We start from the raw sequence: 27,696 nt of genomic DNA, 5'->3' as shown, positions 1-27,696 counted from the left end.
ACACAATGGGTCTTTTGGTGCCAAAAAAATATAAGACCCAGTCTTATTTTGGGGAAAACATGGTACTAGCAAGCAATAAATAGAACTCAAATTCAAGAATTCAGTGGCAGACAGAGAGAAACCGATATAAAACATTTACCAATGACATAGCTCAGGGTAGTCTTCATTATGATTTTTCTAACAGAGAATCTACTGAACACTTCATGTTTTGCATAAAAGTCAAAGCAGAGGCCTCGGTTTTCTATGGCTACTAACCCAAATTCTAGGATAGGTAGGAACAGTATTAGGAACAATAGACAATCAAAACTTCCAGACTTCAATTTTATATGGTCCAAGAAACTGGAAAGAACAAGATGGCTTAATTCTTAGCGCAGGAAACAGAGTCTATTTATCCAATGAGATACCTGAATGAACAAGTGATTTGAAGTTGTTGGTATTATCTATTTCTGCATCTTTATTTAAGGTATATAGACTCAGCTATTTGGGTGGTTAATGAATAATGAAAACCAGATAATTCCTGCATTCAGTCTAAAAATTATATCCCACCGAAGGAAGAAGGGGTCAAAGACGTAAACTCTTGTTCCTAAAGCTGTTCCTAACAGCGATGGGGATGGAGGAGATACAAGGTCTCAGGATTGGGGAAAAGAGGGATTCCTTCCCATTGATTTCATTATTTAAAGTTATTCTTGTGCACGTTTAAATCTGGTTGGAGAGCTATGTGATTACTGGTGTAATACAAATAGGAAATGAACGCATTATCAACCTTTTGGCATTGAAATGCAGGAAGATGTATTGTTTGTTGATAACGTGGATGTCTTCACTGGATTGAGAAGGGAAGGTTAGAACCCCTAGTGGGGAAAGAATTAGGAGTCACTGAGAGTCAAATGGCACGCAAATTTAAATTATTATTATATGGGTAATCTACAATTAGATTCACAAAGACTGGTGAAAATTTAATACCTGTACAATAGAGTCAACATGTATTTGTTGTTGTAGTTAGTTGCAAAGTCGTGTCTGACCCATCGTTACCCTATGGACAACATTCCTCCAGGCCTTCCTGTCCTCTACCATCTTCTGGAGTCCATTTAAGCTCACGCCTACTGCTTCAGTGACTCCATCCAGCCACCTCATTCTCTGTCGTCCCCTTCTTCTCTTGCCCTCAACGTTTCCCAGCCTTAGGCTCTTCTCCAGTGAGTCCTTCCTTCTCATTAGGTGGCCAAAGTATTTGAGTTTCAACTTCAGGATATGGTCTTCTAAAGAGCAGTCAGGGTTGATCTCCTCCAGGACTGACCGGTTGGATTGCCTTGCAGTCCAAGGGACTCGCAGGAGTCTTCTCCAGCACCATAGTTCAAAGGCCTCAATTCTTTGGCACTCAGCCTTTCTTATGGTCCAACTTTCACAGCCATACATTGCAACTGGGAAGATCATAGCCTTGACTATACACACTTCTGTTGGCAGGGTGATGTCTCTGCTTTTTAGTGTGCTGTCTAGATTTGCCATGGCTTTCCTCCCCAGGAGCAAGCGTCTTTTAATTTCTTGGCTGCAGTCCCCATCTGCGGTGATCTTGGAGCCCAGGAAAATAAAATCTGTCACTACCTCCATTTCTTCCCCATCTATTTGCCAGGAATTGAGAGGGCCGGCTGCCATGATCTTGGTTTTCTTAATGTTTAGTTTAAACCCAACTTTTGCACTCTCCTTCTTCACTCGCAAAAAGGGGCTCTTTAGTTCCTCTTCACTTTCTGTCATTAGAGTGGTATCATCTGCATATCTTAGGTTGTTGATATTTCTTCCGGCAATCTTAATTCCAACTTTTGATTCATCTAGCCCTGCCTTTCTCATGATGTGCTCTGCATATAAGTTAAATAGGCAGGGCGACAGTATACAGACTTGCCAGACTCCTTTCCCAATTTTGAACCAATCAGTGGTTCCGTGTCCAGTTCTCACTGTTGCTTCTTGGCCCACATATAGGTTTCTCAAGAGACAAATAAGATGGCCTGGTACGCCCATCTCTTTAAGAACTTGCCACAGTTTGTTGTGATCCACACAATCAAATGCTTTAGCATAGTCAATGAAGCAGAAGTAGATGTTTTTTCCGGAACTCCCTAGCTTTCTCCATGATCCAGCATTTGTTGGCAATTTGATCTCTAGTTCCTCTGCCTCTTCGAAATCCTTCCTGTACTTCTGGTAGTTCTCGATCCACATACTACTGGAGTCTAACTTGTAGGATTTTAAGCATAACTTTACTAGCATGTGAAATGAGTGCAATGGTGCGATAGTTTGAACATTCTTTGGCACTGCCTTTCTTTGGAATTGGAATGTAAACTGATCTTTTCCAATCCTGTGGCCACTGTTGAGTTTTCCAAATTTGCTGGCAAATTGAGTGTAGCACTTTTACTGCATCGTCTTTTAAGATTTTGAATAGCTCAGCTGGAATACTGTCACCTCCATTAGCTTGTTGTTGCTCACCTTTCCTAAGGGCCATTTCACTTCACATTCTAGGTCTAGGATGTCTGGCTCAAGGTCAGTGACCACCTCATCGTGGTTATTGGGACGTTAAGCTTATTCTTGTATAGTTCTTCTGTGTAATTTTGCCACCTGTTCTTAATCTCTTCTGCCTCTATTAGGTCCCTGCCATTTTGGTTCTTTATCATGCCCATTTTTGCATGAAATGTTCCCTTCATCTCTCCAGTTTTCTTGAAGAGATCTCTAGTCCTCCCTATTCTATTGTTTTCTTCTATTTCTTTTCACTGTTCATTTAAGAAGGCATTCTTATCTCTTCTAGCTATTCTCTGGAATTCTTCATTCAATTGGGTGTATCGTTCTTTTTCTCCCTTGCCTTTCGCTTCCTTCCTGTCCTCAGCTATTTGCAAAGCTTCCTCAGACAGCCATTTTGCTTTCTTGCATTTCTTTTTCTTTGGGATGGTTTTAGTTGCTACTTCTTGTAAAATGTTGCGAACCCCCGTCCATAGTTCTTCAGGCACTCTATCAGATCTAATTCCTTAAATCTATTTGTCACCTCTACTGTATATTCGTCAGGGATATGATTTAGTTCATACCTGAGTGGCCTAGTGTTTTTCCCTACTTTCTTCATTTTAAGCCTAAATTTTGCAATGAGAAGCTCATGATCTGTGCCACAGTCAGCTCCTGGTCTTGTTTTTACTGACTGTATAGAGCTTCTCCATCTTTGGCTGCAGAGCACATAGTCAATCTGATTTCTGTGTTGATCGTCTGGTGATGTCCATGTGTAGAGCCGTCTCTTGGGTTGTTGAAAAAGAGTGTTTGCTATCACATGTATAACATGTATAACAAGTAACAATTTTGCCTTTGCCTCCAATACAATTGCCTTGTTATTAAAAAGAATGTGAGAGCACACCGTGTACTTTACTTTCAAACAAACTTTATCAAATTCTTTCTGAGTAGGGCAGCTATATAAATCTGTTTAATAAACAAATAAAAGATAGATAGGGAGCTAGCTACCAAGACCCACGACGTTCCATTGAAAATAAAGAATTAATTATAGAATAGGTTTTTTTCCACAATTAAAGGTAAGAAACAAACTATGTACAGAGATAGTTTATTTATTGCATACTTAGTAGCTAATCCTGTAGCTAATACTAAGGAAAGCTATCCCTAACAATTATAGAACCTTAACTGTGGCTTTCTACCACCAATAATGGAAACCAAATCCCTGCCATCTGATTTTTTTCTTTTGTTCTAAATTTGAAGCATGGTAAGCATTTTTAAAATTAAGTCATGCCTAATCCAGGCTGTGATTCATCAATCGTTGGCACTATTCCCTTTCTTCTTTTACGAGGCTGCTAAGTGACAATACATCTTTTATGGTAACAAAAGATGAGATAAGCTGATTTTTTTCTCAGCAAGTCAGGATCAAGAGATACAGGTAGTCCTCAACCTATGACCACAATTGAGCCCAAAATTTATGTTGCTAAGTCAGACATTTGTTAAGTGAATTTTGCCCCATTTTACAATCTTTCTTGCTACAGTTGTTAAGTGAATCATTGCAGCTGTTAACTTAGCAAAACAATTTATTAAATTAAATTTTAAAAGCTGCCAAGATTCATGAAGTTCCATAAAATTAAGTAATATATAATGGCACAGCTTTTCCACATTTAAAGGCCACTTCAGTCGATGCAGGTGTTAATTGTCACTTGGTAGAATGTACCGTATTTTCCGGCATATAAGACGACTGGGCATATAAGACAACCCCCTACATTTCCTGTTAAATTATAGGGTTTGGGCTATACTCGCCGTATAAGACTACCCCTCTTCCAACGCACACCAAATAAAAATTTAAAAACATCAGATTTGATTTTAATATGGTAATTTTAATTAAAATGCTTATGACATGCAGGTACTTAGTAGGAAAACTGTCACTTATAAACATAAGGCTGTTTGTCATCAAACATGTAAACATAAAACAGTGCAAGTGGATTAAACTTATAATAATAATAATAATAATAATAATAATAATAATAATAATAATAATAATAATAAGAAGAAGAAGAAGAAGAAGAAGAAGAAGAAGAAAAAGAAGAAGAAGAAGAAGAAGAAGAAGAAGAAGAAGAAGAAGAAGAAGAAGAAGAAGAAGAAGAAGAAGAAGAAGAAGAAGAGGAGGAAGAAGTTGGAAGGGACCTTGGAGGTCATCTAGTCCAACCCCCTGCTCAGGCAGGAAACCCTATACCATTTCAGACAAATGGCTGTCCAGTCTCTTCTTAAAAACTTCCAGTGTTGGAGCATTCACCACTTCTGGAGGGAGGTTGTTCCACTGGTTAATTGTTCTAACTGTCAGGAAGTTTCTCCTTAGTTCTAGGTTGCTTCTCTCCTTGACTAGTTTCCATCCATTGCTTCTTGTACTGCTTTCAGGTGCTTTGGAGAATAGCTTGGCTCCCTCTTCTTTGTGGCAGCCCCTGAGATATTGGATCACTGCTATCATGTCACTCCTCACCCTTCTCTTCGTTAAACTACACATACCCAATTCCAGCAACCGTTTCCTATTTTCCTAATTCACTTTTTCACTTTTCCTAATTCACTCTAAAGCTTTCCCTGCGCAGAGCCTAATTCACTCTAAAGCTTTCCCTGCGCAGAGCCTTAAGTAACACCAGCTGCCTGCAATTAGTGCAGGTTCGCATCCCACCAGGCTCAAGGTTGACTCAGCCTTCCATCCTTCCGAGGTAGGTAAAATGAGGACCCAGATTGTTGGGATCAATAAGCTGACTTTGTAATAATGCTGCTTGTGTGTGGGGGGTGAAAGCTCTAATAAGCAGGCATATACATAGAATGAAGGCTATTGCTAAGCACATTGATTTGTGCTTTAAATTGTAAGCCGCCCTGAGTCTTCGGAGAAGGGCGGGATATAAATGGGATTTAAAAAAAAAGACCAAATGGGAGATCCACTCCAGGTTTTCCAGCCAGCCCACCCAGTTCCTGAGTCAAATGTGTCCTTAGAGCTAAGCAGCTGCTCTGGCTGCGGCATTCCCCACCTGCCTTTCAAGTTGGGATAGACTACAGCTGCTCTTCAACTTTAGAAGGAAAGACGCCCAGACCCCAGCCTGTAAAAAATCACAGACTGCAGCTTCTACTCCAATTGGTCCCACTTTCCCTGCGCAGACTAAATGGGAAATCCTCTCCAGGTTTTCCAGCCAGCCCTGTCCCTAAAGTTTCAGCGCCCTGCGTATAAGACGACCCCTGACTTTTGAGAAGATTTTCATGGGTTAAAAAGTCGTCTTATACGCCGGAAAATACGGTATGTATCTACAGTTTGGGCAACAGAATCATCCAAAAAGGGGCAAATGAAACAGCTTACTCTCTTGAAATCTTTTCTTCCCCAATATCTTCACTCAGCAGGTAGAGGAGAAAAAGGGTCAGGCAGAATACTTACCTATAGTACTGGTTTGCTTTATTTTCTACCCCCCACCCACCCTCACTCCACAGAGCAAAGAGATTAGAAAATGAGATTTCAAGAGAGTAATGTTTGCTCTTAAATTGAGAATTATGAGATCACATTGTTAGCAGCAAAGGGTCAGATAAAGTAGATTTCCTACAGAAATTGCTTGCTTTGTTTTTCCCCACTTCCCTTGCACAGTGCAAAGATTGGAGAGAAAGAAGTTTCAAGAGAGTATTGTTATCTATTTGCCTAGCACGTCTACCATTCTCAGCTTTGGGCTGACAGCACAAGTAAGTATCAATTCAAAGACACTGGGGTTTTTTCTGCTTTTTTCTGCTTCTTTTTTCTCATCCAAATGCTCTTCAAAGAATCATAACTTACATTCCTTTTATAAGGCACTGTATATAGTAAATAAAAATAAAATAAAATGTTAATTAAGGAAAGTTATTACTAGAATCCACAGAAAGTATAGGTACAACAGCCATAAAAACAATAAATTACACTACCCCACCAATTTAGAGAGAATTGTATATTTTTTCCATCAGAAATAATAAATCCTATTATTTGTTTTTTATTGGTAGGCAAGAAAATGACATACAGCTTCCCATTAATCTATACTGGATATTATTCTATTTCCATAACATAGACTTGTATTTTCACACTAATTTATTTTCTATGGGGCTACAATTTTCTCCTTGGGGCTACAAGCCTAAAGAGTGACCTTCGCATGTTTATAAGTAGTCCTCAAGTTACAAATGTAATGGAGCCTGCCCATTCCATTCATAACTCAAGTATCTGTGGCAGTGAATCTTGTAGCCCGAATGAGATTACTCCCTGCTTTTGCCCAAACATTCGCTAATTTAATATTTTTGTTTACAATCCAACTGAAGAGATGTCTTGCCTACCCTTAATACCTTTCCAGAAATATGGATATTTGAAAACGTATTGAAATACTAAAAGTTCTCTGTATTTTAAAAAGCTACTTATTTTCTGGGCAGATGCTATTTTGAAATAATCATCTGCACTCTAAGAATCCATGTCTCTTAAACCCTGTTTATGTATACTACAAAATTCTATAGCCTTTTCAATCTAATGTACTGTCTAGAGATCTTATAGGTAGCAGTTCCATTTTTCTTTGCATTTCTCAATTAGAAATGTATACCTTTAAAACTGAAACATTCTGTCTTGCTTCTTATAATAAGATACTGACAATGAGATGAAAAGGGCCTCTTAGCACATTGCAGATCATCAGTTATTAGAAACAAATCCCTTAGTTATTGTTGGAAGATATATTTCGTCTGTCCTGAACTTATTTATCAAATCAATTTTCAGTAGAGAACTCAGTATGTTTCAATAGTATCCAAAAATGGCCCTCCTATTCAATTTCTCCATACATCATCTACTTTTCTAATATGCCAGTTTATTTCTTCCCTGATGAAAGCTTTTTTTATATAAATATTTTATTAATTTTCTAGTTTTACAATCATAAGTACTTAATAAACAATGTGTTGCCCTGGGTCCATGAGTAATTCAGTGGTACATATTAACTTCTTCAAACTAGGCCCAATATCACACCATCCAATGCTTCCTCTCTTCTTCCAGTAGTACACATTTTCCCATATTAGGCAAATACAATTCTTATTGTTGTTAATACATATACAATTGAATATCAACATCTTTGTTACATTTTCCTAATAATATCAATAATGGTTTAAAATATCTTTTCTAGCCAAAATATATCTTAACTGCATTTGCACTTAATATCCATTTGTTCAATTAATATCCTGTTTTTCCCACTTTTTTAAAAAAAAATTAATTTCCCATCAGTGTTCAAAATGTCTCTATCGCTTATAATTTCTCATAATATGTTATATTTGGGTAACCAAAAGCTTCCCCTATTCAAACCCTCTTATCATTTTCATATTTCCCTTCTCATACCAAAATATAATATTCTAGTTATAAATAATATTTATAATTTCTAGTTATAATAATAATACTACAGGGACGCGGTGGCTCAGTGGGTTAGGACGCTGAGCTTGTCGATCAGGAGGTCAGCAGTTTGGCGGGTCGAATCCCGAGTGCCACGTAGCAGAGTGAGTGCCTGTTACTCATCCCAGCTACTGCCAACCTAGCAGTTCGAAAGCATGTAAAAATGCAAGTAGAACAATAAGGACCACTACGGTGGGAAGGTAACAGCCTTTGGTGTCTAGTCATGCCAGCCACATGACCACGGAGATGTCCTCAGACAAGCGCTGGCTCTTCGACTTTGAAACGGAGGGACCCCAATGGGGCAAAATCAAACACGGAAGACGGAGCCCTGTCTTCCAGGGCCAGTCACACCGTGACATGAAACCGGAAGTTTCCTGATGAAAGCTTTATATTGTTACATAGAGTTGATAAAGAAACTTGCTCAATTCCCATTCCAACATAATATTTTTCAAATTTAAATATTCTCCTTTACATGGAATCACTGCTAAAGTGTTAGTTCTTATATGAATGCCTGCAGCTGTGTCAAATCAGTCTAATTATTGTATTGTGAACTGTTGCAGTGTAAGCTCTGCTCCTTTTGTACATGCATTATGACATCACACTTCACATCTGAAAAAGGTAAAAACCTTCCAGCATTATGGTGCAATGATCCTTTTGTTAATTTTCAAGCAAGAAGCAAGAATCTGCAGATACCCATTAATATTGTTAACATGTGCCAGCTAGATCCCATCCCCATAACATGCAGTACAATGTACTAAATTTTGTGTTTTGTCATCTGACAGGAAAGAATAACTACAAAACCCTAATATACCTCCAACAAGATAGCAGAATCGTTGGGAAAAGGGAGAAAAGTACATTTCTTTATCCACTTCTACCATTTACTTCTTAGAAAACCAAACAACCAACCAAGTCAATTAAAAATCCTACTTACACTATGAATAATTCTGAAGTGGATGAGACATTAGTCCTACCATTCTTGATGTAAAATATATAAAAGTTAGTGAATATTAATTAACATTTTATTTTTAACTACGGTATGTATTTTTCTGTCATTAGCAAATAGTCCAGGCTTGACCTCATTCTTCAAAAGACCAATATACAACATGCCAGGCCTTCCAACTGAGAAAATATTAAATATTTCAATCCAACATTTAAAAATGACCATATTAGGAACTATCACTATATTTATAAACAGCCAGCATAAAAAGCAGGAATCATTAGAAAATTATTGCAATTTCCTTGTTACTGGTAGTTTCCAATACTTCTATATTTTATTATCTTCGAACATTAGCAGCAGCCTTTCCCAACATGCTTTCCACAGAAGGCTAAGGAAAGAAGCAGGTTAGAAGCAATGTTTGCTTAAGCTGGAGATAATGGATGTAACATTAGCAAGAAGCAGATTGAGAACAGTTGATATACAGGTTAGAAGACTGAAGCATTCTTGACAAAAATAGGCAAAGCCTATTGAATTCTTGAACTTACTTCTTTCATCCATAGCAGTTTAGGTGGCTGCATTTCAACCGACATCACACCACCAACAAAGGACAGCACATTATGCTGTGTCTCATTGATGTGTGTTGTTTGATTAGCTGCACGATGGTCCATCCACATGATGATGTTTCTTTTGTGTTCTCCTTATAAAACAAAACCAAAGCAGTCATTGTTTCCACTAAAATATTTAGTACGCATATTCTTCTATCCAGATACTTTCCATTATAAAGATATGCTTTCTTCATAAAAAACATGTGCCATACCTATAATTACAACATATTTAAACAGATCACAAAAATAGTCACACGTGACTGCTGTAAAGGGCACAACTACAATTAAGAAAATTCAATATTGACAGGTGATCCTCCCCTTTTTCTGATTATACAAGATTTGCAGATTCTGCCTTCCTTCAGACTGCATTAGCATTTATGAAAGCTACAGTTAAACAGAAAATAAATGTACAAAAGCACCTAGCGCCGACATAGCATGTTCCAGAATTTCCTGTCATTAATTACCATTGTCTCTTGACAGCCTTTAGCATATCACTTCAAAGTTGTAACCTCCACGTGAGTTCAAAAATCTTTTGGAAGACATTCCTTGGTTTGATTTTTGGTTTGTTTATTTGTTTGTTTGAGGTTTTGTGTGTGTGTGGCTTTCTCCATCTTGATGTCTTTACAGATGTCATTGTTCTACTAACATCTTTCTAAAATTCTTTGTTAATATCTTTCCTGAGAGTTTTGTACTTCTTGGCTTCAGGTTCTTTATTCTTCCTAATAATTTTCACGGTTTGTTCTAACATCCAGTTTGATTTCTTTTTAATCTGGCAATTTTCCCCCCACTTTCCTCCTTAACAATTCCTTTAAGTTCACTTCACTGTTCCTCTGCCTACGTAGAAGCTGAGGGCTTCAAAGTGATTCTTTTTGTTTTTCTTAAAAAATGTTGTTTCAAGGCTGCTGAAATGCACAAACACAGTATTCGAAGCTTTCAAGTCAGAATCAGCCTCTGAATCATGGCTTATAACCAAAATGGTAGGAATATGATCGATATCATTTTATAGAAACTAATCAGCTGTCTTGTTCCTCTTTAATTTGGCTTCAAATTTTCACATGAACAATTTGTATTTTGTTTCACAGTCAGCCTTTGGCCACACTTTTGCTATTCTGAGTGAGCTTTTCCATCTTCTTATACCAATAATATAACCAATTCCATTTCTGTGTAATGCATCTGGGGATATTCACCTATATACGGTAGTCATTGCAAGTCTGTGCTAACAAGTAGACATTTGATAGAATTGTTAAAAATATTTTGATTTCCTAGGTAGTAGGACCAACAATGTTTTCCTTCTTAATGCTTTGACATTCCAGTCTCAAGTCACAATCTGGATACCTTGGTTGCCTGTTTTACCAATTCCAGATAGATGGTGAACATAAAATCCATCAGCTTCCTCTTCTTCTGCATCAATGATTGGAGCATAGGTTTGGATAATTGTTAACAGGGTTATCTAGAAAGTTTAATTGGTTTTATTCAATTACTGATTGCATCATAACCAAGTACTGTCCTTGCTATAGCCTCCCTTGTTATGAAGGCAACATTTTTTCCTTCTTAGTTAACTTAGTTTACTGAATAGTAAGCTGAATGACTAAAAGGGTCCAATTCCAGTCCACTCCAATTCAGTGGCTGCCTAAGATGCCAATGTATGGATGATTCATTTCATCTTTATGTTTATTTAAATTTTACAATGGAATACAAAAAGTAAATGTTGGATGTTGCTGTACTTGTTATATTATATTCTCTTTATCTAACTGTAATGTTAAAACAAAGCTAAAATATTTTTATGTTGAAATATAATGAAAAAGTAAAAAAAAGGTTGTATTTACTTTTTCACATGACTGTAGTTGGGAAGGCAGGATTCGTACATCTTTTTTTTTAGGAGATAAGAATGAAGGTACTCAAGAGTCAAAAAATGTCTCAGGTTCCATGTAGTAATGCATGAGATCAAAAAGAAGACTATTTCCTTTGCCTTCTGACTGCAGCCCTGTGACTTAGCCCTCATTCTATAGAGCAGACATGTCAAACACAAGGCCCGGGGGCCAGATCCGGCCCGCGAAGTGGTTTCATGTGGCCCGTGAAGCCATCCTGGAAACAGTGAGGGAATGGCCCCCACTGCCTTGGCCCTGGCCCAGAGACCCTCCTCCTGCCAGAGACCCTCAGATCTGTCCCACTCCTGCCCAGGCCCCCATAGGCACCCTTGATGCGAACAATGTAGAGCTGGCCATGCCCACCCAGTAGGACACACGCACTCTAGCCACGCCCACCCAGTAGGCCACGCCCACCCAGGCCATACTCACCCGGCCCCCTGAGGGCAACTGCAATGCTGATGCGGCCCTCAATGAAATTGAGTTTGACACCCCTGCTATAGAGGAATCTTCACTTCTTTCTGAACACAGCCAAATTTCCTCTTTGTGTTCACTTTCTCCTTCTAGTTCACTTACCTTTTTACTTTAGATAAAACTTGATAGAAAATCTCCTTCCATAAAAATATATGAAAATCCTATACGCTTAAATACAAACATTTTAATCAAATCTATCTGAAAAGTGGGTAATTCGGTATCAGCACAATTTGTAATTGAATTTATACTGGCTAAATTATTATTGCCCCGATTTTATTTTTAAATTATCATCTTACTATTGCAAATCTTAAGTCATTATTTGAAAGTTTTACCTTCATAGTTGACTGCCAAAGGATGAAAATGGCTATCCAAAACAACAAGGGAACAGGTAGCATCAAAGCCAAGCCCTCGAATCTGGGAAATATTTATTCCTTGGGTAATTTTCTGTGAAAGAAAAAATAAATAAATAAATACATAGCTCACTTTTCTATTCATTGAGGCACACAAAACAGTTAGTACAGTGGCGTATAAAGCTGAAGTTCAAATTAAACTTTAAATCCACAGCACTACATGTAGAGAGTATAAATGCCCAACACTATATGATTATCTAAATTACTAATAAGGATAACTATATAACAGTTTGGACTATTGATTACTTTATCCATTTTTGATTAATTCATCCTTCTTAAAAATCAATAATTATATTTTCCTTTACATTTAACTGATTGATTATATATTATAATGGAGATGCATGAGCTTGCACATGTTGATATATTGGTCAATAATGAGAATGAAACTATTAAACAAATGGTATCTGTAACTGCCAGCGTAACAGGTTATTACTGTGATTGTCAAAAATCCACTTCCAGAAAAAATAATTTGAAGGAAAAACTTCAACAATGTTCTCTTACTAAAAAGCTCATTGTGTTGATCAGCTCTCATCCAAAAGTGTTCTCATGATGTTTTTCCCAACTGTTTCACTGTGAGATCTGAGGAGAGATCTGTTAATATAAATTCTTTCATGGACGTAGTACTTGTTTACCTGGTAGAATTGAACTGATCTGAAAACAACAACAAGAAACTGTACATCTTAGAACCCAGTTTAAGAAATGTTCATGTACTTTGAGTGACAATAGGTGTTCAAAGTCTCAGACATTTTTCTGATGTAGAGAGCCCCATGGTTGGCCTTGAGGGAAATATTTAGAAGCCCTTACAGAAACAAAATTGACAAACCTATTTCTTAAGGTTTGGGTAATACCAAAAGAGACTCAGAATGGCTTTTCCCTGAATCATTAGGATATAAGGAGAGATGGAAAAATACAGTGAGACGTGCATGATTGATATCAGCCTTTTAAGTTTCTCCAGATGAGGAAACAACTCTACAAGAAAACTAATCTTCCAAGTATTTGGAGGTCCAGTCGGTCTGAGTCTGACCGAACACAGTTAAGATCCTTTTCTAGATCTTATCTTGTGGCAATGGAGGTGGCGAAGCGTGCTCACTTCGCCACCCTCATTGCATCCGCAGATAACTGCCCTGCCGCCCTGTTTAGGGTGACCCGTTCCCTGTTAAATCAGGGGACGGGAGAGGACCCCTTGCAGGGACGGGCTGAGGAGTTTAGTGAGTATCTGGTGGATAAAATCGCTCAGATTCGGGCTGGCTTGGACTCCGACTGGGCAGTGTCTGACGAAGGGGAAACGACGGGTTTGGCCGATAATATCTGGGAAGAGTTTGATCCTGTGACCCCGGATGAAGTGGACAGGATCATGGGGAAATTAAGTGCCACCACGTGTTTGTTGGACCCGTGTCCCTCCCGGCTGGTTTATGCGGCCCGGGAGGTTACACGAGGCTGGCTCCTGGCAGTTATAAATGCTTCCTTGAGTGAGGGGTGCTTCCCTGCCGCCTTGAAGGAGGCGGTGGTAAGGCGCCTCCTCAAGAAACCTGCCTTGGATCCAGCTATCTCAAACAACTTTTGTCCTGTCTCCAACCTTCGCTTTCTTGCGAAGGTTGTTGAGAGCGTGGTGGCACGGCAGCTCCCTTTGGTCCTGGAGGAAACTGAGTATCTGGATCCGTACCAATCGGGTTTCAGGCCCGGGTACAGCATGGAGACGGCATTGGTCGCACTGGTGGATGATCTCTGGCGGGCCCGAGACAGGGGTTATTCCTCTGTCCTGGTCCTTTTAGATCTCTCAGCGGCTTTTGATACCATCGACCATGGTATCTTGCTGCGACGTCTTGCGGGGTTGGGAGTGGGAGGCACCGTTTTATGGTGGTTCTCCTCCTACCTCTCGGGCCGCTCACAGACGGTGTTGACAGAGGTCAACCCCTAGGCCCCTTAATTGTGGGGTGCCTCAGGGGTCAGTGCTCTCGCCCCTCCTGTTCAACATCTATATGAAGCCGCTGGGTGAGATCATCCGTGGTTTTGGGGTGAGGTATCATCAATATGCCGATGATACCCAGCTTTTTATCTCCACCCTGAACCAAGCCAGTGATGCCCTCGATGTGATGTCCCGTTGCCTGGAAGCGATAAGGATTTGGATGGGGAAGAACAGGCTCCAGCTCAACTCGGCCAAGACTGAGTGGCTTTACATACCGGCATCTCGACTTGTCCAAGAGGTTCCATCTTTCGTTATGGGAGGAGAGGTGTTACCTCCCGTTGATAGGGCGCGCAATTTAGGCGTCCTCCTGGACTCACGACTCAGTTTTGAAGATCATATTGGAGTCGTGGCCAGGGGGGCATTTGCCCAGATTCGCCTGGTGCGCCAGTTGCACCCCTATCTGGACCGAGATGCCCTACGTACGGTCACTCATGCACTCGTTACCTCGGATAGATTACTGCAATGCTCTCTACATGGGGCTGCCCTTGAAGACCACCCGGAGGCTTCAGCTGGTGCAGAATGCGGCCGCGCGGGTAGTGATGGGAGCATCCCGATACTCCCATATTACACCCCTCCTGCGTGAGCTGCATTGGCTACCAGTTGTCTTCCGGGCAAGATTTAAGGTGCTGGTACTTACCTTTAAAGCCCTACATGGCTTAGGCCCGGGATATTTGCAGGACCGTCTGCTACCGTGGACGACCTCCCATCGCCCAGTGCGCTCACACAGAGAGGGCCTCCTCAGGGTGCCGTCGGCCAGACAATGTCGGCTGGCAACCCCCAGGGGGAGGGCCTTCTCTGTGGGAGCACCAGCCTTTTGGAACCAACTCCCCCTTGAGCTTCGGATGGCCCCGGACCTCCGGTCCTTTCGCCGCGACCTCAAAACTTTTTTCTTCCATCAGGCTGACCTGGATTGATGATGGGTTTTTAAATATGTTTTAATTTTTAATTTTTTAACTGTGTAGTTAATTTATTTTGGGGCTGTTATTTAATTCTTTTTTAATTTTTGTATTGTTGTTTTTTATTGTTGTTAGCCGCCCTGAGTCCTTCGGGAGATAGGGCGGCATATAAGTCCCAAAAATAAATAAATAAATAAATAAGTATAATGATTCCTCTGTGTCCTTCTTCGGCTGTACTTAAAATGCATCCAGCTACATTTTAAAAGGTTTCAATTCTCTCAAAGCCATAATATTAGGCCCAAAGAAATGAAGGAGAATGGATGAAGGAAATTGGCAACTGGCTCACTATGTCTGCTTTGAGGATCAAGAAGCTATTTCCCCACCCCACCCCAATAAAAGACAAATAAAAAAACAAATATTAATGTCAATGAAAAATTTTTTTTCATCAGTGTCTGGTAGAATCACTCTTACCTTTTAAATACTTTGTAAATCAGATTACTAGAGTGTAATAACAATGTATTTAATCTTCAAGTTAAATAGGAAAAGAGAGGGGATATGTGACAAAAAGAATCTCTATTCTTATTGCATTATTCACATAACAATTGTTCTGGCCTCAACCCTCTTAGGACACTCACTCAATAGCATGGCTCATGAATGTTTAAAAAGACTGATCAATAACAAGAGAACTATGAACTGTCCATCTACAAATTACCAACTATCTCATGCATATTTAAAAAGCCAACCTCAGAATATCGGCTGATTTGAGTCCACATATTTTTTTAGAGGACTAAAACACCTCACTGTCCCCAATGTCCATTATCACTTCAGCCCATGGTATCCATATTAAACCAAAGGAGCTGGAACCGAGTAATAACCTTCTATTTTGCATTCATTATTTGATTTCCAGGCTTCATTTTCATTACAACGAATATACAGTTGCAAAATATAAAAACATATGCATGCCCTCTTAATCATCTTGAGGAAATTTATGCATGTTTTTTTGTAATCTGATCACGTGCTCAGAATCACTTTAAAAAAGCAAATAAGAATTTGGAAGTTTTTTTTCTGAGTGCCTTATTGGATGACAAAAAAAATACAACTTCAAGGTATGAATTTTGCAATAGAAACCCAACACATTCAAAACCGCCATGAGTTAGAAAAAGCTCTCCGTGAATCCCACCCTGCAAATTAATTAATGAATAAATGGCTCAATAAATGAAGGAGATCCAGCCCAATAGCATCTATGCTATTTTTAATACAGCTTTGTTACGTATATTGGAAGGGGTACAATTAAAACTCTCCTAGCAACATGGGAAGAAGACATTTGATAGAGAAAGAGAGAGAAAGAATGCAGCTGTAACTGACATATGACACATTTTGTGAGAAGCTGCTGTCAGTCTTTAAAACATGGCTATCATGCAGCCAAATATGAACCCAAAAGCCAAAATTTGGTAAACTTAACAGTGAAGAGATGGGTGATCTTCTAAAATGATGTGTGTCGGGGTGAATGTCACATTGCAATCATTTTCAAAGACAGTCAACTTCTCTCAGATAATTAGATAAAGTTCCTCAAAGCACGTAACATACAATAGTCGTTTATTCACACTACGTCTGTACCTTTGTGACTATACAACAAGCTGCCCAGATGTCATCAGAGGATTGTTCATAATAGTCAGGTTGCGGTGCCCAAATTTGAATTGGATGGTCTGCATAGGCCACTACTGTGCCAATCTGGTCTACCAAAGCCGCACGGACACTCGATGTGCCAACATCAATTCCAACATAGTAATTTACTGGTCCCAGGTTCTCAGTTTGCATTTTGAGCAGGCTTCTGGAAAACAGGGAAATGAAAATTGAATCTGTAAAAGACACGTGATTTAGACAGCCTTGGAGAATACTGTACTTGCAAAGCTTTGCAGCAAATTCTTAACGTTAAGCATACAATTTGAAATTGATAAAAATTTTGGTAATTCTGCATAGAATATTTATTCAGTTAATCAGTCATTTATTTTTTAAAAAAAAAAATCTGTTATCACCCAGTCCAAAGATTCTACATAGTGTATACTGTAATAATATAACTCTATATAAAAGCAACATCCTAAATACCTCAATTAATACAATTAAAGCCCATTTAAAGCAAAATAAAAAAATGCCCCCCTCAAAACCTGGACACCAAAATGTCATGGTTCTGTCACCATAGTTGGACGCTGCGTGAACCTGGATATGAAGGACCCAACTCCAACTCAATTCTACCAAGACCAAATGGTTGTGTTTATTAGGGCTCCCTAGAACTGGCAATTGTCCATCTTTATTTGTGGATAGGACCACACTTCCCCTCTCAACAATGATATACAATCTGGGGTCTTCATGGATTCTCAGCTCCTGCTCAAAAAGTAGATGACACTATGGACAGGCCTTCACATTGTTTCTGAAGTCCCTGACAGCCTCAAGGATCCAGTTCAAGACTATTATAGTATCTCCAGCTTGATTTCGGGTTGTGACGTAAAAATGAGTATAATCAGCATACTGGTGATTGTTGTTGTTAGTTGCGAAGTCATATCCGACCCATCGCGACCCCATGGACAACGTTCCTCCAGGCCTTCCTGTCCTCTACCATCTTCTGGAGTCCATTTAACGTCACGCCTGCTTCAGTGACTCCATCCAGCCACCTCATTCTCTGTCGTCCCCTTCTTCTCTTGCCCTCATCCTTTTCCAGCATTAGGCTCTTCTCCAGTGAGTCCTTCCTTCTCATTAGGTAGCCAAAGTATTTGAGTTTCATCTTCAGGATCTGGCCTTCTAAAGAGCAGTCAGGGTTGATCTCCTCTAGGACTGACCGGTTTGAACGCCTTACAGTCCAAGGGACTCGCAGGAGTCTTCTCCAGCACCATAGTTCAAAGGCCTTAATTCTTTGGTGCTCAGTCTTTCACTAGTGATACTTCACACCAGATCAAAGGATGATCTCTCCCATCAGTTTCGAACAGATGTTAAATAACATTTGGACCAAGCACTATGAATCACAATACTAGAATAACTATTGAATTGATTGCTTTTCTTTCATTACTGCTACTACTACTGTTGTATTACTATTACTACTACTACTAATGACTAGAACTTGCCACTCTGTGAGGAACTAAACCAATGATGAAAGTACATCTAAACCTTGTAAGAAAAATACTATTTTGGAAGGTTTTGAACAATACTTAAGGATCTAATAAGAACAAGAGGGATACATTCCCCACATCCAAGTCCTGTTTAAGATAATTCCCTAGAGAAGGCATGTCAAACTCGCAATGTCACATGATGTCGTGCAATGTATTGCGACTTTTTCCCCATTGCCAGCAATGGAGTGGGAGCCATTTCGGCATGATGCATCTGGCCCATGGGCCAGCAGTTTGACATGCCTGCCCTAGAGCAATAAATAATAATAATAATAATAATAATAATAATAATAATAATAATAATAATAATAATAATAATAATAATAATAATAATAATAATAATAATAATTATTTAATTTCTATACCGCCCTTCTCCCGAAGGACTCAGGGTGGTGTAGAGGGCAATAAATACAATAGAAATACAATGTACAAAAGTTAAAAAAGAATTAAACATTGTAGCCCAATTACAGTAAAAATAATAAAATTAATATTAAAACACCCCAAACCCATCAGACCAGGCCGGCTTGTTCAAATAAGTAAGTTTTTAGGTCACGGCGGAAGGAGCGAAGGTCAGGAGCCATCTGGAGCTCAACCGGTAAACGGTTCCAAAGGTCTGGTGCGCCCACAGAGAACGCCCTCCCCCTGGGGGCCGCCAGTCGACACTCTCTGACCGACGGCACCCTGAGGAGGCCCTCTCTGTGGGAGCGCACTGGACGAAGGGAAGTTGATGCCAGCAGCAGGTGCTCCCGTAAGTAATCCGGACCCATGCCATTTTTATCCCACACCTGGGGGATAAACTTAATTACAAAGAATTTACTTCATCTATGATTCTTTGTTGCCATCATTTTCTCAATAATCTTCATCACAAAGAGAAAGTTGGAAACATTGAGAGTTAATACAATTGAATTGAGAGATGGCCTCTACAAAAGAGTCCACTGCCTCTTTCGAAACAATAAACTTCTCCCAGAGATGTTCATCAATTTCCAAATCCCACTACAAGCACATCCCATTGACTATTTGAAGAAGCCAGGTAAGTGTTACACATATGACAATGTCACACTACAGCTAACTTCCTCATTTCCATAAGGTCAAAAGAATTCCAGATAACATTAATAATCATTGTCCTATTCACCTCGCCCAACTCTGCCCAACTGGTGTCAAAACCCATAACTTTACACATAACTCAGAACTTATTATGAACAATTTTATAACCTTTGTTACCATTTGGAGAAGAAATAAGGGGCATAATCACATTTAAAATCACACATTACCGGCCTAACACATGTGAACCTTGGCCACAGTATACACCAGGGGTCTTCAAACTTGGACCTTTTATGACTTGTGGACTTCAACTCCCAGAATTCCTCAGTCAGCATACTTGGCTGAGGAATTCTGGGAGTTGAAGTCCACAAGTCATAAAAGGGCCAAGTTTGAAGGCACCTGGTATACACTCAGCCAGAAATATGACTATTCTTCAGTGCTAAAGGTAATTCTTTTGTAGTACACTGACATTTTTGTAAATGTGATCATGACACATTTTAAAAACAAAGTGAAAGAACCCTCAAGTTACTGCACTGCTAGAAACCTATTTGAGCCCATTTGTTCACCAAGCAGATCATTATCACTTTTACAAATAACCGTTAGCAAGTGGATTATGTCAGAATATAGTTATAATGCATACAAACGTAAACAGTAAATATTTACCATCTTTTCACTACTTATTATTAGTTATAGTCAAAACATCATGGTATAACAAGCAATCCTATAATGTGCCACTTTGCATTTTAGCTACTTTTTAATAAAAGCTTGTGACTATGAAAATTTTAAAAAAATAATCTGTACAAGATTTTGGTTAACTCTTTCAGAAATTATAAAAAAGCTCAAAATTAAGTCAAACCTCTGCAGCAGTAGAATTTCTCAGCCCAATATTGCATTTATTTTTAAATTCTCCTCTTTAAGTTTAAACAGTTTTTGAGCAAAAAAAAAACAATAAGTACTTTTTTTTTACAAATGCTAGAAGTGGAAAGCTTAACAAACTACTCTTAACGTTCAAAGAGTCATAGTGCATAATAAATATTCATGCAGTCCGGCAACCAGTAATCTGCAGAGATATTACTCAACCTGTGTATATAGCAAAGCACATACTTCCTGCTTTCTCCTTGAATAAATTTTCCAGTTTTCTGGCACTGAACCATGATGACAGAAGCAGAAAATAAATACTCTTTGGAAGTCTGTTTTGTTTGTTTGTTTTTTAAAAAAAAATCCAGAGCATCGTTTAAAGTGAAGAGGAGCAAATACAGAGCTGATCAAACCAGCCAGGAAACAAAAGAAACAAGTTTTTAAAAAGTTTGATTGCTGAAATGACCATGAGATCAATCAGTGATAAAGAGTCTTTCACATTCTCCAAAGGACAATTACTAGGATATACTTTCTTAATGGGACGCGGTGGCTCAGTGGGTTAGGACGCTGAGCTTGTCGATCAGAAGGTTGGCAGTTTGGCGGGTTGAATCCCGAGTGCCGTGTAACAGAGTGAGCGCCTGTTACTCGTCCCAGCTTCTGCCAACCTAGCAGTTTGAAAGCACGTAAAAATGCAAGTAGAAAAATAGGGACCACTCCGGTGGGAAGGTAACAGCGTTCCGTGCGCCTTTGGCGTCTAGTCATGCCGGCCACATGACCACGGAGACGTCCTCAGACAAGCGCTGGCTCTTCGGCTTTGAAACGGAGATGAGCACCGGCCCCTAGAGTCGGAAACGACTAGCACGCATGTGCGGGGGAACCTTTACCTTACCTTACTTTCTTAATATTTTTCCTGGACAAAAATAAGGCAGAATGAAGGTGTGTTGTAAAAAAAGCAGTCACTTCTAATATGATGCCTGATTAATGTACAGTACATATTGAACTTCAACTCCATAACTTCATTAAGTACCACCAGTGACCAACTAATCTTCAAAACCTGCTGTTTAATAACTACATATTTTCTGGTACTGGTCCATGGCTTGTTAGGAACTGGGCTACACAAACAACGGCTGAGCAAGTGAAGCTCCTCTGCGAAAACACAGGATCTAGGTTGCACACGAAACCATCCCCACTCCTGGTCCATGGAAGATATGGATGTGGCTACTTGTGATTAAACCAGAGGTATAAACTCACTGTGGTTGATAAACTACAGTTAATGACTAAGGGTAATGTCATGAACCTAATCAATTGTAACATTTTAACAAACCATGGTTACCAAACTGTAAGATATTCCATGGGAAACTTATGAGGGCATTATAAAATAACGCCTCAGCCAGAAAATTAGTAGAATGTATGGGTTGGGAGGGAACCTCAGAGATCCTCTATACAACCCCCGCTAAGTGCTATTATGGCACCTGTAACAAATAGCTATACAACCTCTGCTTAAATAGCTCCAGGGAAAGAAATCCATCATCTTCTGAGGCAATCTGGTCCATTGTTAAACAACGTTTGCCAGTTCACGTAATCTTCATCTTCTAAACTATAATGGAGCTTGGAATTATGACCATAATTCACGCCAGTCGTTAAGTGAATCATTGTGGTTGTTAAGAGAACTCATTGTCTGCAAGAATGTTTTTTGTTGGAAACTGGAAGTAAACATCACTTTCCAGCAAAAATCGTGGAAAACTGCAAATGGCTATAAATGCAGGCCTGTTGCCAAAATGCCCAAAATACAATCACAGGATGGGGGGAGGGGGGGCAGCCATTGGAACTTCAAATCTGAGTCCTAAGTATCTTTTGTTTGCTTGTTTGTTTGTTTGTCATAACTTCAAACCGTAAGTTGAGTACTGCCTGTAGGAAATTCTTCCTGATTTCTCATCAAATTTTGTTTCCTTGCAATTACAACTCACTGCTCCTTGAAACAATAACACTTCCCTTGATTCTGCCTTTGATTGCATTTGCTTTTTTGCAACAGGATCACTCTATTTACACTCCATTAAGGTTCTTTTTTGCATCTACTTCTGCCAGATATGATTGCTCTAATCGTATATTCATGCAGTTGATTTTTTATAAAAGACTTTGCATTTCTCCCTGTTGAAATTTATGTTGCTGGCTTCTGTCCACTGATTAGCATGCCAAAATCCTCCTAAATCTTGAATCTGTCCTCTAAGGTATTTACTCTTCCTTCATCTATCTCCCAAATTTGCAAGTCTCATATTTTCTAATCCTTCATCCAAACAGAAGATGGCCTAGAATGGAATCTTGCAGTTCTCACCTCCTTCCAGCTTGAGGCACACTTATGGGTGGGTATCAGTGTTCAACCACCATTGTGCCCAACTAATGGTCCAGCCCACATTTTGTTATCTTCTCTATAAATGTTTCATAAGAAACACTGTCATATATTTTGTTGAAATTTAAGTAACTACCAGTATGTCCATTACACTCCCACAGCCAATTAAACTGTCTGCTCTTTAAAAGGAAAATAAGAAAATAAGTTCAGTTTGACAATTACCTGCCTCTGGCAATACAATGATGGTTCCTGCAATGTAATGTATTCCTCTCTAAATAATCACAGATCAATTGCCTAATAAACTGAACCAGAGTTTTTGTAATGGCGTATTCACAGTTGAGCAGTGTTCAGGGAGTGGGCAGACATGTGAGAAAAGATTTGCAGATAGCTGCACATTCCTCAATTGTCTGGGAAACACGTTGCCAGCCCATTGATTCAACATTGGGGCACTGGAAAGAGCAGATATGACAAACTGGCTTCTTAAAGAAAGCAATCTAGTTGTAGAAATTTTCTATAATAAAATCTCTTTCCCTCGTAATAAATCCTGTTAAAGATGATTCCAAGAGAATGATGTTTTTGGTAAACTTACTGCCAAGAGCAAGGGTCTTCAAACTTGGCCCATTTATGACTTATGGACTTCAACTCCCAGAATTTCTTAGCCAGCATACCTGGCTGAGGAATTCTGGGAGTTGAAGTCCACAAGTCATAAAAGGGCCAAGTTTGAAGACCTCTGGCCAAGAGCCTAACACTCATATCAACAATACTTAAAAGGAAAGGCCACATTTTATTATGTTCTTGACTAAAACCATGGCAGTGGCTTGACTAAAGCCCTCTGGGAACACCACTGACTGTTGAACAAGTCATCAATGCTACAGTTCAACATTCAACTGCAGCACTGAATTACTGGTATACAGCTCAATACTTGGTTTATGTCAGCAACTGGGTTGCGTTGAACCAGCTATGGCGATTCCTGCCCATTCAACCATGTTTCTTGTTACCAGAGCTTGTTACCAGACAAATAGGGAGGATCTCCAAATAAATTTGTGGCTTTTATCCTTTAGTGTAGGCTGTACATTTAATTGGGAATAACTGAAATTTCCACATGTTCCATATGGGTGAGATTTTTCCTTGGGCTCTTGCCTTTTAAGGTACCAAACAGGCAATTACTCTGGTAGACAATAATAATCCTGTGATGGACAGCTATGCTAATTTTATGCAGATACTCAAAGATGCTTTTAAAAACCAGCCAGAAAGCTAATCAAGAAATTAGGAAATTGTGTCAAGGTGTGGTAGATACTCACAGATAACAGTCATTCAATTCTATCTGAAAGGTGGAGACTGAAATGAATTAGATTTAATTATTCAATTTAAAGAAGGCTTATCAACTGAATTGCAAGATGAGCAAATTTATTAGGGTATACCAGACATATGAGCAGATTTGCTCCTCTAAACTGTACAAATATACATGGTAAACTAGAAGAGTTAAAATACACTGGAGGGGATGGAAAACAGAAAAAAAACCCTTCTTACAATGACTTCTTTGTTCCTGGACTCTGATTTCTTCTGGAATTCAGTCTATGCACATTGACCTTACTTTTCAGCTACAGAAGGAAACTAGAAATTAAGATCTGTTTTCTTATCACTTCCTACTATCCCCTGTTCAATGAGTAGGAAGTGCACTCCTTTTTCTTCCACTTTTCAACTGACAGACCCCAAACTCCAGTTGCTGTCCTTTACTAGTGAAACTAAACTCCTTTTCCATGTTAGCCTAACTTTGTTTCTGCTGATAGCTACTTGCTTGTGTGCTTCCTTAAGGATAATACTCATCATGGTTCCTACAGAAGATGTCCTTGCTTAAAATTCTAGGTCAGTTGAAAGTTTCTTTGGTCTACAATGGTTTCTTAAGCTGCCCCATTTTTTGTGTGACTGAAATGGGGTACAATTCTGCACTCAAAAGAAGTGCAGAAGGGTTTAGTACAGGGGTCTTCAAACTTGGCCCTTTTATGACTTGTGGACTTCAACTCCTAGAATTCCTCAGCCAGCGTGCCTGGCTGAGAAATTCCTTGGAGTTAAAGTCCACAAGTCATAAAAGGGCTACGTTTGGAGACCCCCTGGTTTAGAATATCTTGTTTTTCAGAAATATTCTACTCTTCTGCAATTCCCTTTAACCTCAATACTTCTCTAAGCTAGCTGAAATTGTCTCTCCTAAAATCAAGTGTGACTGTGTTCTAATTTTTCTTTCTGCAATATCTTGATTCTGAAGATGACAGATCATCTCCACTCAAGTTTCTGGCTGCTTTTACATCCCCCTTCCCTTTCCCTATTGAATTAGAACTAGTTCTGCAGTGGATATCTCATCTTCAATTTTTTGAAGCAGTTAGAAAAATCAATAAAAACATTCTGAAGCCATTAGACCAGAAATGAGAGAACTGTATTTCACCAACTACTTTCTGTGAACATAACCATTGAAATTAGATTTTGGTGAGCAGGGATAACTTATGCATGAACTCTGCAAGTGACCTTCCTTCCTTCCTTCCAAATAATAATAATAGGAAGGGATCTTGTAAGTCTTCTAGTCCAACCTCTGCTTAGGCAGGAAACTTAACTTCTCTCTCCTTCCTTCCTTCCTTCCTTCCTTCCTTCCTTCCTTCCTTCCTTCCTTCCTTTCCATCCTGAAGAGCAGGTATAGCTAGCTCAGGAGTAGGCAACCTCCGCTCTTTTATGACTCATGGACTTCAACTCCCAGAATTCCTGAGTCAGCATAGTCAGCATAGCATAGCTGACTCAGGAATTCTGGGAGTTGAAGTCCATGAGTCATAAAAGAACCGAGGTTGCCTACCCCTGGTCTAGCTAGTGCTCAAAAGGTGAGCCAGACTTGGGGAGAACCCAAATCAACTCAAGCCTTGGAGACCCATTGAGTGGTTTTGTGCTGTCACTCTCGGGGTTACAGAACTGTGTGTTTTGGAGGCAAAACTGGAACTAGTTTAAGGTCCTGCAGGAAAGCCAAGAAAGCAATCTAACGAATGAAGCAAGGAAAATGCCCCTGGCAAGGACTTTCATTTCAGCTATCGGTCTCAGGGTTGTTGTTTTTTCCAGGAAGCTGCAAGGGAATTCGCGTTCTCCTTAGTTAACCCTGAGACGGTTCGCTTTACCCATCATTATATTTTCTCACCCGTTTCCCAGGCTCGGTCATCAGGTGCCCAATAAAAAAAAGTATTATTTCTAGAACGCAATGGCTCTGCTGTCACTTTACGAGCAGAGAAGAAAAATTTCTACGATACCATACTTTTTTTTTAATCCCATTTATATCCCACCCTTCTCCGAAGACTCAGGGCGGCTTACAATCTAAATAGCACAATGTGCTTAGCAATAGCCTTCATTCTATGTATATGCCTGCTTATTAGGGCTTTCATACACCCCCCCCCCCAGCGACATTATTACAAAGTCAGCTTAATTGCCCCCAACAATCTGGGTCCTCATTTTACCTACCTCGGAAGGATGGAAGGCTGAGTCAACCTTGAGCCTGGTGGGATGCGAACCTGCACTAATTGCAGGCAGCTGGTGTTACTTAAGGAGGCATTAGCCCACTGCTCCACCAAGGCGTAGGGGGGGGGGGGAGGAATCCAAGCCAAAGAAACCCACTCGCATCGCAGGGGCTGGAAGGAGGGACCCCTCTCCTGTCTTCCCTGAGAGGCGCCCAGAGGCAGCCTTTCGCCGGAGGTGGAGGGGGGGAGAGAAACCGGGCGTGTTTTTGTCCTTTACGGCAGAGGTCTCCAACCTTGGCAACTTTTAAAGACTTGTGGACTTCAACTCCCAGAATTCCTCAGCCAGCATTGAAGTTCCCCCCAAGTCTTAAAATTGCCGAGGTTGGGAGACCCCCTGCTCTACGGAAAGGCCGGGCAAGGCGCCGTTAAGGGGGGAGGGTTTCTTGCGACAGGACGCTCTGATAAGACAACCTACTCTTTGCCTTGGAAAGCGAAAGCCACTTACTTGCCCGAAAGTGAAACACGATCTTAGCAAGCAAGCAGTGGGGGGGTCAAAAGCAACGATCAACCGCGCGCTTGATGAGCAACCACCGGGGCTCCTGGCAGAGCAATTTCCGGCCTTCGGGGAGCCGCCGTGACCGGAAAAAAAAAGAAAAGAAAAGCCGCACGCCTGTTTCTTCCCTTGGCAGGAGGGCATTTGTCAATGCTTTTTCTGATTGGTCTGTTGACCGAGAGCCGCCCCCCCCCCGGCTCCGCGCTCAAATGCGATGGTGGGGGCGAAGAATAAGGCGCTCCTTTCCCCGAAAATGCTATTTTTTCCTCGCCGCCTCCATTCCGCCCACCCCGTTTCTACCCACGGTTCTTACTATTTGCAAAATCGAGAATAGAATTAACAGAGTTGGAAGGGAGCTTGAACAGTAAACCCTGGCCTACCATTCCGGACAAATGACTGTCCAATCTGTTCCTAAAAATATTTCAAATCAGAATAGAGCTGGAAGGGACCTTGTCCGACCCCCACCACCACCACTCCGCTCAAGCAGATCTACTTCCTTTCAGATAGGTGGCCAAGTAAATACTGAACATATTTTAATTTAGGGTGATGGCTAAGAGCAGCCTACAAATAAAACGACTGTATTTTTATTTGAACTGTAGGAAGTATTCCATTTAAAAAAAATAAACTTAAATAGGCTCACAATTGCATTAATTTAGGTTTTAGGTTTAAAAAAATAATAATTGGCTGGATACTAAATTTTATTCTGACTACACTAAAAAAAACACTATGGTATGGTTTCCTTGTTTGTGGGCGCGGTGCATTTCTGTGAAGGTAGTAATTACGTTACTGCTAGCCATGTTTATATACTCTGGTATGTGTGAACCCAGCCAATTAAGGTTCATTTTTAAAAAGCCATATAATAATTCACTGGGTTCATATATCATGGAAATGCATTACTGGCGTGTATTTATGATGGTTGCACTGTCCCGGGGTCGTGTGATCACTATGACCTGACAAGCAAAGTCAATGGGGAAGCCAGATTCACTTAACCATGTTACTAACTTAACAACTGCAGCGATTCGCTTAACAGTGGTAAGAAAGGACATCAAAATGGGGCAAAACTCACTTAAAAACTGTCTTGTGTAACAACAGAAATTTTGGGCTCAATTGTGTTATTAAATTGAGGCACCACCTGTACTCAATGCTATTTAACACAGAGACATTTTAGCACCTTTGTATATATATCTGCTCAATGGGTCAGTCTCCC

At 39.9% G+C, this 27,696-nt stretch overlaps 1 protein-coding gene across 3 annotated transcripts in view; it reads right to left on the bottom strand.

Moving 5' to 3' along the window:
* The window catches only part of FGGY (FGGY carbohydrate kinase domain containing), a 164,489-nt gene extending 137,780 nt beyond the window's left edge, over positions 1-26,709 (bottom strand). For all 3 annotated transcript variants that reach the window (XR_014026026.1, XM_081324604.1, XM_081324605.1), the window contains exons 1-4: positions 26,442-26,709; positions 16,665-16,878; positions 12,108-12,219; positions 9,377-9,528 (exon numbers count right to left, since the gene is read on the bottom strand). Coding sequence is in view for 2 of the 3 variants with exons in the window: in XM_081324604.1 (XP_081180730.1) it covers positions 9,377-9,528; positions 12,108-12,219; positions 16,665-16,865 (465 nt within the window). In the remaining variant the exon portion in view is untranslated. The remainder of the gene's footprint in view (positions 1-9,376; positions 9,529-12,107; positions 12,220-16,664; positions 16,879-26,441) is intronic.
* Between the last annotated feature and the right edge of the window lie 987 nt (positions 26,710-27,696).

The sequence above is a fragment of the Vipera berus genome (assembly GCF_964194415.1).
Source record: "Vipera berus genome assembly, chromosome: 3".
In the NCBI taxonomy this organism is placed as follows: Eukaryota; Metazoa; Chordata; class Lepidosauria; order Squamata; family Viperidae; genus Vipera; species Vipera berus.
This window is presented reverse-complemented; position numbering and strand designations above follow the sequence as displayed.